At 43.4% G+C, this 16,745-nt stretch overlaps 2 protein-coding genes across 2 annotated transcripts in view; one reads left to right on the top strand and one right to left on the bottom strand.

Annotated features, from left to right (window-relative positions):
• The window catches only part of LOC146176496 (uncharacterized), a 74,100-nt gene extending 69,351 nt beyond the window's left edge, over nucleotides 1–4,749 (top strand). Inside the window, exon 5 of the mRNA XM_084580980.1 lies at nucleotides 4,520–4,749. Coding sequence (XP_084437106.1) covers nucleotides 4,520–4,640 — 121 coding nt within the window. The 3' untranslated portion in view covers nucleotides 4,641–4,749. The remainder of the gene's footprint in view (nucleotides 1–4,519) is intronic.
• Nucleotides 4,750–10,913: 6,164 nt separating this feature from the next.
• On the bottom strand, nucleotides 10,914–15,444 carry LOC146176495 (uncharacterized). Its single transcript, XM_084580979.1, has 2 exons — nucleotides 15,356–15,444; nucleotides 10,914–11,269 (listed from the first exon to the last, which is right to left on the bottom strand). Exons 1-2 carry the CDS (start codon nucleotides 15,429–15,431, stop codon nucleotides 11,019–11,021), a joined length of 327 nt encoding a protein of 108 aa, XP_084437105.1. The 5' UTR covers nucleotides 15,432–15,444; the 3' UTR covers nucleotides 10,914–11,018.
• Between the last annotated feature and the right edge of the window lie 1,301 nt (nucleotides 15,445–16,745).

Here is a 16,745-nt window from a genome sequence, read left to right as displayed (position 1 = left end):
AACGGTCCACTAATGACTGAATAGTCAGCTCCGGTGTCTACTAGGGCAGTGACTCTGCGACCGTCGATATCAACTTCAAGGTCACTTGTTCGCGTCCTCGCATTGCACGTGGGCCTTAGTGTCCGATCTCGGCTCCGTCGTTTTTTCAGGTCATGGCCGGGGCATACCGTTGTTACTTCGCTGGGCGGCGGTGTCTGCTTGCACTTTGGTCGTGTTGTCGTCGATGACGTCGTGTGGAGCGGCAATGAAATAGCGGTGTCGTCGTTAGTCGTCGCCGGCGGCGGAGGATCTTCGTCTTTTCGCCGTTGAGCAACCTCACCTCCAAAGGTTGCTGCCTTTAGTTTCCCCTGCGCGGGCTTGGGGACCTTCCGCGCACACTACCATCATAGTTACGTCCTGGCGACGCAAAGCGGGCCCTGTACGGCGATGGAGACCTGAATCGACGGCTTGGTGGCGCAATCTCACCGCTACGCAGATAGTTGTCGATTTCTTGCGGTCGTTCACCTGGGCGTGGTCGTGGAGCGTCGACTGCAAATCCGCGAAGACCGATTCGTCGGTACGGGCAGTGTCGCAGAATGTGGCCGGCCTCACCGCAGTGGAAGCATAATGGCTGGTTGTTTGCAGTCCTCCAGGCGTCGCACTTCCTGGGGCTTGGGGGTCGTTGGTAGGCTTGGCGGGCGGGGGCCAAGGGGCGGCTTTCAGGAACAGCACGGTAGCGGCGAGGGCTCGGTAAGTCATCACGTCGGGGCGGAGGGCGACGTAATGCACCAGCGTAGTTCATCGCTGTTGCCTCTTGTGCTGGAACAGTCGCAGCCGTCGCTTCAGGAACGCCCAGCGCCTGCTGGACTTCTTCACGGACGACGTCCGCGAGTGTCGCCACCTGGGGTTGTTGCGATTGTGGCTGCATTCTGCGGAGCTCTTCTCGCACGATCTCCCGGATGATGTCCCGAAGGTTCTCTCCGCTTGCAGATGCGCTGGGGTAGTGGCATGAGTAGTCTGGTTGAAGTGGTCGCTCGTAGTGGCGCATCCGGGTGTACAACGTCTTCTCGATGGCAGACGCTTCCGTTTCAAATTCCGCCACTGTTTTTGGCGGATTTCGGACAAGATTTCCAAAAAGCGATTCTTTGACGCCTCGCATTAAAAATTTGACTTTCTCAGCTTCAGTCATGTTAGGGTTAGCGCGGCGAAAGAGGCGCTTCATCTCTTCAACGTACGCCAGCACAGGCTCGTTAGGAAGTTGAAGTCTTGACTGAAGGAGGTCCTGGGCGCTTTCTTTTCGGACGACGCTTGAAAAGGCAGTCAAAAACGCTTCCTTAAAAATGTCCCAGTCCTTCATAGCTGCCTCATGATTTTCGAACCAAACTCGGGCATGTCCTTGAAGAACGAAGTAGACTTGCCTGAGTTTCGTGGCGTCGTTCCAGCCATTGAATTCTGCCACACGGTCGAAAAGGTCCACCCAGTCTTCTGCATCTTCATCCGGTCGTCCATGGAAGCAGGGGGGCTCACGGGGTTGAACGAAAACAACCGGTGCTGTAGGCTGGGCCATTGTGAGCGTCGATGTCTTCCGAGATCGAGTAGGGTCAGGCAGCAGACCGTGTTCGGGTTGTAGGCCTTGAAGGCGGCGGCTGGCTCGGTGACCTGTAGGTTGGTCTTCCAGGGCGACAGAAACACGGCTGAGGTCTTCGCTTGAAGGATCAAGGGCAGCACCTCCACCAGATGTCACGTAGTGGTGACGAGGTCGACGACACAAATGAAGGGGTCGATAATTGCACTAAAGAAACTCTTTATTTGGGCTGACTTGCGCCCGCAAAAGAACTAAGCAACTCGGCGGCGGCGATAGCAACAAACGTGCTCGTCGATCGTCGAACAAAGAATGCCCGTCACACTCGGCAACGCTCAATTTAAAGGCTGCACAGAACAATCTAGATAACGTCGCAAGCAGCTACCAGCACGGGCTGGAACATTGTGGAAAGACAAGCGAGTGGCCGGAACCTTCGAGACAGATCTCGGTGCGTCTTGCGCTAGCGCTACAACAAAACTGATAAAGGTGTGACTCGCGACATCGAGCAGTAACAAACAAAGATTACGGAACTGACACGCGGTCCAGAATCAGAGTGATAAGCCCGTATGCCGGCGGCTGTTAAAAAACAACAAATACTGTTTTGAAGGTTTCGCGGCAATATATTATGTTTTAATGAATTTCGGCTGACACCTCGGTGGGCTAATTATATGGAACTTGTCTTAATCCGGGAAAACGCGCTCGGCAACCTAGAAGACATTGAAAAATTGCCCTTAGTAATCTACTCATCAGAACACGCTAGAGCACTGGTTTGCTTCATCTCAGTATCAGAGGATCATATGTGGGTCCCTTATTGTTCACATGTTAGCCTCCCACATTGCCTCCGAAACTGATAAACATGCGCGATACAATTCCTTTTCTGAATATGTTATGTAATAAAGACTGGATTAATCGAATTCAGATCACATTTCTCGCCCTTTTTAAACGAAAGGCCTGAACATGGAGCGCAGTTTCGCTCATTTCGAACCTAGTCCGAAGATAATGAAACAGCACTGAAGACTTCCCACCAATAAAAGCACCGCATTATACGAGGTACAAGGTTTGCGCGAATTTGATTACACATTTTCAGTTTTTTGTTCGTGCTTTAAGAATTGCCTAATACTGTATTTTTCTAGAGCTGCTTTAATTTTTTTCGTCATACGTTTTTCGATATTATGAATGTAGTGCCCACCTGTTATGATCTCAACTAGAGACTAGCAGTATTGCAAATAAATATATAAATTATTTGCCTGTATCCAGGCATAACCGGTTCGGTTGCTTTGCGCAAGAATGTTGGCGCAGAGCTACATGCAGACCGGTCACGACTTGCAAGTGAAGCGCCATCTCTCGCTATGTCGCGGAAGACTCGATGTGCGGTATTTCAGCTCGGCCCACAGATGGCGCTGTATTGCTCATTGATGATATATGGGAATGCTTGAAGAAATTGGACAGTAACAAATTGGCAGCAAAAGTATTTCAATACCTATACTTGAAAAGCGTTGACTCACAATGGAGGAAAAGAACTAGGAAATAACCAGTAAGTATGCTGGTCACAAGGACGAAGAAATAAAGAGCGTTAGCAGCAGGTGAAAAACACAGAAAGTAAAAATTGGATAGATTCAATGAAAAAAAAAACAACAAAGTGTGGAAAAATACCGAAAGTGGAAAAGGCAGATCAGGAAGGAAGCTTTCTTTGATAACTCAAGAGGCAGTGCACTACGTTTTGAAGCTAGATCAGTGTGTCTTAGAACACGCAGCTACAAAAAGAAATTTAACAAGGAAGATGACACATGTGCAGTACGTGGTAAATCCACAGAAACAATTAACCATATTATACTCGAATGTAATGGTATTCATCCGGAAGTCGATGCAGGCCCAGTCATTCTTCCTGAAGCCCTGCGGTTTAGAGGTACCAGTGGCCGGGGGAATGAATCTGCGGTGGAAGCTAGCAAAAAACGATTGGAATATTGGTGGCTTAAAAGCTGAAAAGTGACATAATGTTAGTAATGCAGAAAGAAAAATTCAATAAATAGAATGAGGATATACTTAAACAATCTAAAATAATAATGAAGATATAGGGGGGGAATGAGCATGATAGCAACTGCTACCACCCCGGTTCAAAAGGGACGCTCCTATATTATATCCATCCATCCATATGGCCCTTGATTCCCTATATATTGTAACTGTACATTTTTAAATCTCAGTAGGGTGCCTTCACGTGGCCATTTGCGCGCTTCAAGACGCTCTAAACTGCGGTTCTCCAGTTTTATTAGCGCATGGAGCCATGGAGGTGCAATAATCTGGAGCCAAACAGTATTAAGGCTCACCAGCTTACAAATGAGTCTCCAACTCCAATGGAATTGAGTGTATGTAGTTTGAAACCGTTAGCAATGAGATGCCCTCCTCGTTATTGAAGTACTAAATTTCTGGGGCATATTTTCTCGAATACCAGCTATCGGAAAAACGATTAGTTTCCAAGAATCTTACAAAACAAGAATAAGAAAAGCTACCTTGTCGTGCAACAAAACTGAAATGATCGCCCTAGGTCATAAAAAGAAAGCTTAAGGCCAGAAGTGCACAAGGTTGAATAAATTGTCACATTTCACTTTCTGCTGAGAGGACGGGCAACATTTGTTGGCGAATTATTCCCCTGCAAAACTATATTGATATCCCTTTCTAGTCAATTCCAGAATATCAAAAGAGAGATGCTCACATTCCTTAGATTACCTTTTTTTTTTTTTTTGCCTATAGTCTTTTACCTATTGAATAAAACAAATCTTTAAATCTTTCGCATCTAAACGATGGAAATAGGCATTGGAGCCTTTCGTGCCACAGTATGCGGTCCGGCCCATTTTGACGTAGTGCCGGAGTGCGAAATTATTTAATGCGCACGTCATAAAGTGCCTCTGTTATGAACTAGAGCAAAATTTTTATCTTCTTTTTGTAATCTTTTATCCGCAGGCTTCATGAAGCAAGGCCCTCGCAGTGGTGGATAAACGCCAACAGGAGCCAACTGCTCCACTCATTCCAGGAAGAAGTGGCTGGAAAATGGATTTTACTGAGCAAGCTAATAAGTGGCTAATATTGGTATAAAATACCTCCCATTTGCTATACAACAAGGACCCTCCGACTCCACTCTTCGCTTCCTGTTTTTATTTAAATCACTCTAGGAAAACCAGGAATCATAATGTGCTAAACGAGCAAAACTCATTTTTTCCCAGAATAAACATGCGTGGATTTGCCTCGTGCGCAAGTTAATTACATGGTGGTTCCCAATAGTCCTTCCTTTACATCGGGATGACCTCGAATATTGCCGGCGCTTCACACAAACCAACTTTAGACTTCCCTATACCGGCAAAAAAAAAAAAAAGACATCTAGGCCAAGTAAGACAATGACGTTTCTATTAAACGCTTTTTATGGGTTAATTAAACTGAAGCAGCCACATATGCTGCTTCCACCTACCCTTTATTATGCCCCAACATTAGGTGCCCGCCTTAAAGAAAAGGTGGTGTCCGCTATAGTGTTGCATACTCGTTTTCACCTGGCAACCGTGACAGGTGCAAGTAGAGAAAGTGAATCTCTCTCCCTTTGTAGGGGGAGTGGAGGAAGATGCCAGAATGTGGCTGCCGTGAAAAGAAGCCAAAACTGAAAATTACTCAGCAAAAATTATAACGGATAAGAGTGGAGCGGCGAAATGAAATTGGCTAGTAATAGCTCAACAAAACTCAGAAATTGCGGGGAAGGACAAATTATAAATAAAGACCAATTAAAAGCACGATGAGGCTAGATCACCAAGCACTGTCGTCGCATGTTTTTGAATTAGTGTCCCGCAAATGTTTTCGTGCTTCCTCTTTCCGCTCTCTACTGCATCGACAGAGTGCAAATTTAAGATGCGAACCTTTTTGGCGGAAAAACGCTTAGATTGGTTAAAGGTAAATTTTCCCCTCATTAACAGAGCGCGCTGAGATGCACAATAGTATACATGTGACTTTGATTCTTAGATTTGTTACAACTCGGTGAGCTTATTTCAAAACTCATATTCCAAATAATTTGACATAAGCTCCGCTTTTTCGACTTGAGGTAAACATTGTTTTTTGTCTGGCTGGGTGCTTAGGATATTACTTCAAACAATGCGCGTCTTTTTGGAGCAGGTTTAGCCACAACTAGAATCCGAAGGGACTAGCTTTAAATCCTGTAAAGGAAAATTGAGGCCCTCCGGACGTTCTTTTCTTCGGCGGATTGACTGTAGGAGTTCTGACTGTTCGCTGATTTCGAACGCTGATAATGCAGAAAGGAAAAGGAGCCTCAGTGTATGGTCGACAAGCGACTCCTGAGGACTCTACACTCCTGTGGGTGTTTGCGCTTTTTTGGTGCGAAAAACGAAGTCGTTTAGCAAGCGACAAAGGAGGCCTGTATACAACATTCGTACACGATGCGAAATTTAACTGATGTCATCAGTTGCTGATTACGACATACTATTCCACTTTGCTAGTAATACTTGGTCATATGATATTCGTCTCATAAAATAGTCATGACGTCATCACTTTTTCTTTGTATTCACGTTTCACTGTTTCATCACTACTGTTTTTGTTTTATATTTTTCTAATTTTATTTCTGCAGTGCGTCTCGGGCAAGGAAACGCTAGAGGATGTAAACGTTCCAATTAGCGTTCTCGCACTAAAAAACATGCAGTCAGCTAATGCAACGTGAAACGCAAACTCGACCACACCAGCGTTAACAGAAGTCCTGGTTTCGTTGACATGACTATTAATTATGAGGTAATATCACGAGATATCGAAAGCTATGCTCTGACTATACGTTTGGGATGGCCAAACCTTGCGACGGGTAGCTAAGTCTTGATTATAAGGTTCCTGCTCAGCTCGCGCAGTCTGGTTAAAGCTGCCATACGCGGCGTAAGCGGTAGCGTTTTAGACAATCTGCCTTTTTCACAAGGCCGCTCTGCGCAAGCGCGCCTCTCCCTGGTTGAAAACAAGCCACCAGCTCAAGCTGCACATACGCAGTTCGTGGCCTCCGTGATCAACGCAGCCGTAACTGATCTCGGAGGCCATGTTTAGTTAATATTCTTGGCAGGCGTGTGCGACAGATGGCGGTAGCTGTCCAGAACACACACTGTCATTCGCTGACGCCAAAGGCGTTTTCAACCAGTAGCAGACGACTTTTCAACCACTCCCAGAGGGCGCCATACTTTGTGAAAAAGGCGGATTGTGGCAGAACCCTCGAATCTTCGGTGATACTGTTATGAATGCGACGATGGAAATATTTTTCATCGAAAGCAGAGCAAAATCTTGGTCTTCAGTTTGTCTGCCGTTCGCACTGATCACTTGCCATAGAGACTGATTAGATTCCGTATTTGAACATGATTATCCGACAACTAAGATCGCCCATGATGGTCACCTATATTGACTGCAATTTTGTGGTCCCAAAATCTACCTAAATATTGGGCTTATTTCATAAACAACTCTTCATTGATGGAGAATATTTAGGCGTAATTTTTAAATGAATTTATATTTTTGCGGTCTGAAGAAAACCAACCGGTCCAAAAATTTAACACAAGCATGCACCAAGGTTAGAATGCATACAGTTCTGCTTGAGGAAGCTCTCATTATAGAGATTTAGCTTATCGTGATCCGTGATCTGCCACCGCGACTCTCTACCGCGCGTGGGCGGAGCGCTCAAGCTGATTGGTCCCGACGCCGCAGGTCTGTGTGCTGACATGTTCTTGCGCCATTCCAATTAATAGCATGAAACAACTAGCCCTACTGCAAATACTTCTGCATTATGAGGGATTGCTTATCTTCCGCTTATTAGAATACAGGGTGTTTCCGGAAAGTAATGCAATTTTGGTACAAAAAAAAATATTCAAAATATTACGTCACCATCTTCGCCTTTAAATTTCCATTCCCTCGCCTTGTTCGCCTCATTGTGATCAAGGAACCCGTAGGGGTTCCGAAACGCCTTCTTTTTTCATGTTGACTTGGTCAGTGATTGTAATTCTTTTTACTCAACTACCATGGCTGACTAGACGAACCTTCGTCGAACCCTTGACTACTTATTCAAAATATTGTTACAGACGTTTAAAATTCCCTGTAGTCCCCTTTGTCATTTACACAGTTTTGCCAGCGGCTCTTACATGCACTTTATGCATCCTGGAAGGCGTCGACAGAAACCGTGTTTAGAGCCTTTATCACGGTGGTTTGCAACGCTTCGGTGTTACCAAAACTGACTCCTTTCAGGCCACACCTAATTCTCAGGAACGGGAGGACGTCTGCCTGAGCCAGGTCACAACAATAGGGACGCTGGGGCAGCATCACCAAGTTGTGCTTGGCGGAAACTCCCATACTCAATGACAAGTGCGGCAGGAGCACTGTCATGATGCAACTGCCAGGTATTGGTGATTTCCTGTCGCGCTCGGATGAGCCTTTTTTCTCAATCCCTCGGGAACTTCCACGCAATAAACAGCGTTCATTGCCCTCCTTTGAGTACGAATTCGTTGTTCTCCACGCCATTGGAGTAAAAAAAAAGAAAAAAAAGACAAGTTGCTTTGTTTTTACGTTCTACTCGCTCACCTTTGTATTATGGGGGCGAAATGAGTCTGAGGTGTGCCACTCGGAACTATGGCGCTTCGCGTCAGGGTAATACTCAAATAACCACCACTTGTCACCACTAATGACACTTTGCAATAAAGAAGGTTCAATTTCAAGGTTAAAGTAAGGTAAAAAAGTTCGCTCGCGATCACCACTCCGTTGTTCTTGTGGTGTGGTCGTCAATTTCGTCACTTTTTTTTCTCGTTGATGGCAGTCTAGAGCAGGATTTATTATCGCCGTCTTGCAAGCCGGCCTTAAATGCTTCAACCACCTTGATACATGGGAATATCACACAACAGATTTCCCTTAGGCTTGCACAGTTTATTACAGACCTTGATGGCGTACCCTTGTTCGCTTGCGGATTCCATCGGATGTAATGATAAGGGCACTATCAGTAGGTACACGGAAACAGCGATCCTGATACTCCCAGAGCTAAAGACCGACTGCGCTAATCAGAGGTGAAACTTAGAACGTTCCGCCGCCTAACCCAACCAATATGAGCATGGTAGGACGAACAACAGCGCCTGAAAACAAATAATTGCATTACTCTACGGACACACTCTGCATTTTCTAAGTTTCATCACTTTAGCACGAACTGAACAATAAGTTGAAGCTATCACAAGGAGTAATTGAGTTTGTAAGCTCAGCAAAAACTCTTTTCAGAAATCATGAAGATATTTTAACTCTTCAGTGTTAGCTAGCTTTCATCTAGATCACTACGCAATACAAGGCGAATTGCGGTTTTTTTTTTGACATTTTTGTACAAAGCTAGACTCTTTACGAAAGGACATTTTCTACGTTGTCAATATATCGCACATATTTGAATTTTTTTTTCTCAGAGAATAATCAGGAATCTAAAAGTACCTTACCTTTTTCCCAACAAACTTTTAGTCCACAAAAGTGTTTGGCAAAAGAGATTGGAAATTGTAGTCTTCATGAAGTGCAAATTTTGCACGTCTTTAAAAAAAGTGCAAACTGAAATAACTGAGTTCAAAGATTTCAGAGTAGGCATTTCGAATTTAGGGTCTAAATTATAAATAAAAGCGGTCTGGTGCATACGTTCAGTCGTGCTCTACGACAAGGTATAGCCTTGTGGCGATTGCCTGGAGTCACCACTTTGTAGCTTTACAGCTGTCCAGCGCCCTTCTCTGCACTTGTAAAATGCTTCCCTTGGTTGATTGATGGTCCTGCCTCTTCCTATGTTTCCTATTCTATCGGCAGTTTTCGAGCATTTTGGTTAGCCAGGCTTCAAGTGGCGCGAAAAAGGGTTCGATGGTTATGTGCTGCGTTTCTATCACTTGAAGCTTCTGTTTGGGTTTTAAAACCAATCCGCAGCTCCCACGGCCCAAAATGTGCCTTTTATTTCTATGTTTCTTCTTAGCTTTCTGCCTGCCATACCCTCGATAGCAAGTCCGTTTTGTCAAGAGCGCGTGAAAAACAAAAACACTAACTTGGAGGTTCACTCCGCATTCCGTGTCTCTCCAGCTGTGCTGCTATGTCTTGAAATCCGAATTCATATGCGCTTTCAGTGGCGAGTGATCCCTTGATGATAATTAAATTTGGTGAGGTGTTTCTTTAATACATGCACAAAGAAAAGAGCAAGAATTTAAAAACACATCTTTGGTGTAAATTTAATTTTAACCCCGCATCCTACCTTAAGAAATGAAGTGTCAGTGCGCAATTCTTGGAGAACGTCGGGCAAACAAATGACCGAAAACTTTCTTCTAATGTGGCTTTTGTAAACAAGTCTTTATTTTACTGATTTGTGTACAGGAAACGGGCAGCACAATAGATTCCCTGTGAAGGCGGGGAATATTCCGGTGCCCTCTCTTTAGCGCCCTATGAGGCGTCTCAGCTAGAAGACACCGTTTACTTTTTTCTCTAGCGCACTCTAATATTTTTCTTCTCTTATGCACTGGGCGAAGCACAGGCTTCAGCCGAAGGTTTCTTTTAAGTCCCGAACATAACGTTGCATACTTGTACCTTGGTATAGAATATGCGGGTAATTATTTTTTTCAGGGTTAGGATATTTCAACGGATTAACTGAATTGTGATCCCTAAGGAATTTCTAATTCCTACTTACCAATCAATAAACTATTTAGGCCGGGTCAAACTGCAGCAGACCAGATCACGCGACACTTAAAGGCTCTTCAGTAGTTTAACTAGTCTACTACACTTAGTCTACCTTAGAAGCTTTGTTGCCTTCCCTTGTGCAAAGCAATAAAGTACTCACTGTGGGTTCTGTTACGTCAAAAAAAAAAATTGCTAATTGCTTTGTTTTCAGTTCGCAGAAATAAGAGAAACAATGGGTGATTTTCTTGGCATTTTTTATTGCCTGTACTGTGCAAGCGAAAAAAAACGATATGGGGCTTAGGTAAAATAATGTCGTGATTTGTTTTGTTTGCCTCAAGTGGGTATACAGATAGATGATTAGGTCCTTCTCTGTTGGGTTAAGAAAGAAAGAAGAGAGTATTGTATTTACTAAGCCGAGCGGCTTATGTCGCTTTCTGCTGTCAGTTAAGATAGCTTAAAATGCTTTTAACTCACACATAACAGGCTGTTTTCTTGCGCAACCACCGCCAGTACAATTTCTTGCGTTTATGGGATTTATTTGACACCGGCGAACACGTCAAAAATTCGCTGGTACACATTGTGATTGAAATTTTAACAAAACTAAAACATGTATTGGCGCTCAAATATCATTAGTTAAGACCAAAAATTTAAAGCTGGAAACGTACACAGGTAAGAAGCGCGAATGGCACAGGAGCTTTCTACATGTGAAACCAAAGACAGCACACACGAACACTCTAAGTTCTCGCAGATCTTAAGGTTCCGCTGGCGTAATTTGTCAGTGCTAGGGCTTCTTGCCGAGGACGTACACCTGCTTTCCTCGCCGGCAGTCGCAATAAGGACACGCTCCCGTCCTGAGCACCCTGCGGCAGCGCAGACCGCAGTAGATGGAAGGGCAGGCGCGCGGGCACTGACATCGTCGACATCCGTCGGCTTCGAGGACCATCTGGCAGTCGCTCTGCTGACTGAAGCCCTGGCACGAGTTCACCTCCTTCTCCTCATCGTAGTCGTCGTGATCATCGGGGCTGCATTTCTCTGCACGTGGTTATTGTAATCGTAGGAACAGGTAAGTGTTAAGAAACGCAATGTATTTTTTATTAGCAATGGCTTTCCGATAGGCAGACGGATTTGGACCCTAACTGATCTTTCCTGGCTCGAAGGGATGTGTTCAACATCACCGCAGCTACCAAGCCTATATCAGCATGCTCTTTATTAGCACAGATTATATTACCGATGCTATAATCGAATAGTATTTCTGTCTCAAAAGTGCTTATATCTACTGATTGACTGCAAAATTGCTCTTCTATGGCCTGGGTGATAATGCGTGCATCATAGACGCTGCCTTGAGGACATGATTTCATCAAAAGGCGCCGTCAAGGTATTTTTTCCAAATACATAAGTTATATTTCCTAAATCGTTTTTCATCGTCACACATCAGGCCATTTTCCGTAGTATAATACAGGTTTCTCCAACACGTCTTCTTCAGGTTTCAGGTCAATGAATCTTTTTCAATCCAACGATTGTCAAGAAGGACATTCTCTTTAACATTTGTAGTGGTTTAAAGAGTTCTTATCATTAATTGGCTCTCCTGGCGCTCTGAAAACCAATCGACTTATTATGTTTTTCTTTTACTTCACGCACGCTTTGAAAGCAAAGTTAGCTGAAGTTTAAAATAGCTGCTCAGAATGAGCTCTTACCTCGTGCAACGAAAGTTCCCATAGACTTAAACCTCTGACGTCATATAAAAATCAAACAGGAAAAGAAACAAAGAGCAACGGGAAAACGCCGAGACAAAAAAGAAAATGCTTACATACTTTCAGGTAGAAACTATTTCCGCAATATCCTCCAAAACAATAACTCCAAGAAAAGGGGTGCAATATCTCAACGTCACCCAAATACAGAACATTGTGCTTAGCCGCAAAACCTTTTCTAGTTTCCTAGATACCAGAGCACATGCCGAAAGCGGGCGCAGTCTTCCGCAATGATTGAGTTTTTTTTTTTTTTAACATTCAATACACCACCAACGTTATGCGAAGAAACGCGTAAGTCTTGTTTGAAGTACAAGACATTACAACATTACAATGTATGCATTTGTGCACAGAACACTCGAGATATTCAGGAATAAAATATATTGTTACGTGGTGGTGACAAGGTCGATGACACAAATGAAGAGTCGGGGATTGCACTGAAGAAACTCTTTATTGGGTTGACTTGCGCCCGCAAAAGATCTGAGCAACTCGGCGGCGGCGATAGCAACAAATGTGCTCGTCGATCGTCGAACAAAGAATGCTCGTCACACTCGTCAACGCTCAATTTAAAGGCTGCTCAGAACACTCTAGATAACGTCGCAAACTGCTACTAGCACAACCTGGAACATTGTTGAAACATACGCCAGTGACCAGAATCTTCAAGACAGATCTCGGCTCATCTTTCGCGACAAAGAAAATGATAACGCGTCGTATTGCGACAACGAGCATGGACAAACACGGGATACAGAAATGATACGCGTGCCAGAATCACATGCCCGCATGCCGGCGGCTGTTCAACAAATACAGTTTTGAGGTTTCGCGGCAATATAGCACTACAGAAAAAATGTGCTCTAAACTGACCACAACACAGTTTTCCAGAAAATATTTCGAAAAGAAAATAGCAATTTATCCGGAATGTAAGTAAGGTGTCATATGTCATTGCCTCGCAACATTATGTTAGGCATGCAAATATTTAATAAAGCTGTGGTAGCAATAGGAAGAGGCTTCGGTATATAGATGTTGCTGGCTATTATTTTGTAATTGAAACCGATCGTGACAGTTCTTTGTGGTTTATTTTTGCTTTATATATTTAAGGAAACATTCCCGACCAATTTCTTCTCACGAAATGCACCTTTGTACGGCTGCAACACAACTCTGATTGTACACTTAAGTTGTATTCCGCATAATGTGCTGTCTTTTGATGCTCTGCTCCAAAGAAAAAATGTACAGCTGCCGCACCATAACTAAGCTAAATAATGCAACACATGGAAAGCGGTAATTTATTTTGTGGCAATGCGTGGGGTTCCCTATGCCTTTGTGCGATTTTTGCAGCGCTTAATTGGAGGTAAGGAAAATGTGAACTAAAGAAAACGGCTTTCCACCAATCCTTTTGAAGTTTCATTCGAAACAGTGCTGTACTTTATGTATACACAAAGTTATTTTTTTTTAAATCATCTCCACAGTATGAATAAAAATAAATAACGCGTCAGCTCAGGGTCAGTTCGAAGCAATGACTGACAAACCTTCCTTCACCTGTTCCCTCAGTGACAGATTGCTAGCTCTCTCCTATCATCTCAGCAACCTTTCACCAAAAGATTTCCATTCACTTCCTATGGTTTACTATATTAATGAAATATTCAAGCTAGGGGCACCCTTAAGCTGTTCATTAAGGCGCACTGGTGTATAACATACGCAAGAAAAGAGCGGTGTGTGACTACTTATCTTCGTCTTGACTTTATGCATTTGAGCTCAGTACAGGTATGTTGAGCATCAGTAACTATTTTGTTCATGTTTAATTATCATATTTAGGTTCAATATAAAACCACAGGCTTAAAAAAAAACACGTAGCTCGTGGTTTAGGCTACAATTCTACAGTATTATAAATCACAAGCTGTCCCATCTCAAGGCTCCAAAAGTTCACCGCGCGGAACAAAGGTCCGATAACAATGCTTCTTTTAGCTATGTTAATTTATTTGTTTGTTTGTGTGTTTGTTTGCAGAACACTACCGCTTTATTCTAAGGGTAGTAGTATTAATTAAAAACACATCTAGTCGCAAGTTATTTTCCCTTTGGTATGCCATTAATGGTATAGTAGCAAGTTCTCGCGGCCTGACTTTGATCTGACAGATTGTTTCAACACAGATGAGGTCTTCTTATACGGAATTACAGAGCACTACGCAGGACAGCAGTGCATATTTTAGATTAAATTTCTGAAGTATAATCTGGAACCTGGTTACCATGCTCATCTGTAACATTTAGAACGCGATCCAATAAAGCAACCAAATGCAGCATTCATGGCGCCAACCTAATCTACCCTCGGTTCTGTAGCTCCCAATTATGAATATTTTAAACTGCGCATGTAGGCACCCTGCCAAATTCAGGTATATATTAGGGGAGCAGGGGGGACGACTACTGCGTGCATCATGCAAATGCATATGACACATGTGTACGCGACGTCTCGTTATGCCATGTATCAAAAAGCCCAGAATTAGAATAAAGACATAACGCTGGGGAACATCGGAGCAAAGTTGTTATGCGCAGGGTGAAAAAATGTAGCAGAGTCCCATAATCATTTTGGAAACTAATGTTACTCCGCGTTAATCTACTTAGTATCTGTCGGAGTCGAGTTCTAAGTTAATACCGTCTCAAAAATAACCTACGAAAATAAATTTACGAAACTACATTCGAGTGACTTGCTAAGACATGCTTTCATTCGTAACAATGCATTTGATTGAAATTGACATGGAAGCTGTTTCCAGCAGCATATACTTGGTGTTAGATTTTGAAAATTTTTTTTAATGTACTTTCCGCTACGGTTTTAAGGTACCTGAGACATGAGCATGCAAAATGTAAAAGCATGTAAAAACCATGTAAAATGTAAAGGATGTAAAAGGACCCTGAACAGAGAAGTAGATAAGCGGTATGCAACAAGATAATAGACATGTTGTTGCTGACATGGAAGCAACGTTAGTCCAAATAGCTATCTTTCTAGTATTATTTCTGATGCCGTTCGAGTGGAATCAGGCTCATGTTGATCGGCTAGCATTTTAGTCACCTCCTTTCCATTGGCACTCTGCAAGCATGTTTTTTGCGCTTATTTTGCAGTTAAAACTCCTGCACAAAGATTTGTTTAGGTAGTATACCACATGCCCCTAGACGGAAGGAATTATTTGAAGACCGAAGGAAATTAACCACTGGGCTACTATGCAGTACAAAAATTGCGCCTCCCTCACCTAGGGTTTCCATTTAACACTGATAGCTGTCAGGTAAAAGGAGATTTTCTCTTACACACAACACTATGCGAGCACATTGGAAGTCTTCTAAGCACTGGTAAGTAGTGCCCTGACAGCGCTTAATATCAGCTAAAACTTACTTGGAGGGGCTGCCAGCACACAAACAGTTGCGATGACTGTCAGTGCAATCAATGCCGCTAGTATTCTTGTAGTCATGGTTGGACACCGACTCCTGTGGACAATGGGCGCTGGTGATGAATACAGTTAGTAAAATAATAAAGTACAAAAGCTCATCTTTTTCATTTAGGTTCTGTGATTCATGTAGTGCTGTCGAGAATATTGCTAACGTGCCGAACGTACAGGGTCGTCAACTTCTAGCGGCAACACGGTCGCTGCTTTCAAAGCGCCATTGCTCCGATCCGGCCAGGCAATAAAGCTATGAAGCTGGTATTGTCAAGCACCGCCTCTGGGTTCCTTTGAGCTTGTACCACCTTGCTTCGATATGCGCCCCCGTCGGACGCATTGTTGCTTTGAAAGCAGTTGCCTTGTTGTAGCTAGAAATGGATGACCCTGTACGTGGCGTATTTGCAATACTTCGGCTCCGTTAACGAAGAAACGCGAATCAACGCGGGGTAAAAGTGAAAGTACACGAATGTAAAATAAAAACAGCCTTTTGGATCTACTGCACACCTATGAAGGAAACAGAGAAAGAGATAATATGTAACCACGAGGACTAAACTATATCAGCATTCAAACACTCAGTTTTGATTCTGAAGTTAACGTGAGAATTCAAAATATTACTTCATTTCAATACTCAGTCTATAAGAACTCAAAATTACTTGCTTTTGTTTTTGTTCAAACTGGTATTGAAAAGCTCCTTATTTGGTTAAAGGTTTCTTTACCAAAACGATTGCCAGTAAAAAAAAAAAAAAACGTCCTTTGCCAGCATTTCTAAGACAGGTCTGTTTGAAGAAGCATGGCTTCAGTCGGTTCTGGGGGTCTTGTATCAGCTTTTTTGAAACTGATGAGTTTTAGTTAATGAGCTCACACCGAGATCTTCTGCGTTACTGCTCGAAATCTTAAGACTAATGTATGACCACAAATTTGTTTGTAATCAGCATTTACGTACTCTCGGCTCACTTCTCGATAACCAATTAAAACAAAATACATACCTGGACAAAAGTGGCTTAATATTATCCCTGACCGAAAACCCAAACTCTCTTTGTATGGCTTTTAACCCTAAAGGTGTTCGGCTATTCCAGATGAAACCTGGAGCAAGAATGCAGAGAGGAGAACCCCCCCCCCCCTTCCCCTTGCAGGTTAGCTGAGCGGCCCTCTCAAAGCTGCTGTCATAATGGATGTGCATTTAGAAGCTCTTTAATCAAGTGTAGAGTCTTTGTTACCACATAAATAGTGCGCTTACTACCAGAAAGCAAGTTACTGCTTTATGGTTTTGTTTTAGTTTATAGGATCTAGCACCATAAAGCGATTGAGGCAACAAGAGAGGCTGTAGTGGAAGGCGCCGGATAT

This window comes from Amblyomma maculatum, chromosome 10, assembly GCF_055883805.1.
Source record: "Amblyomma maculatum isolate TAMU_Amacu chromosome 10, ASM5588380v1, whole genome shotgun sequence".
Taxonomy (NCBI): domain Eukaryota; kingdom Metazoa; phylum Arthropoda; class Arachnida; order Ixodida; family Ixodidae; genus Amblyomma; species Amblyomma maculatum.
Note: the sequence above shows the minus strand (reverse complement) of the source record. Positions and strands in the feature narration are given on the sequence as shown.

Excerpts from the sequence above, each read along its gene's own strand:
- LOC146176495 (XM_084580979.1), bottom strand. The coding sequence starts at position 15,431 with ATGACTACAAGAATACTAGCGGCATTGATTGCACTGACAGTCATCGCA. Across the intron at positions 11,270-15,355 it reads TGTGCTGGCAGCCCCTCCAA|AGAAATGCAGCCCCGATGAT; the intron begins GTAAGTTTTAGC and ends AACCACGTGCAG.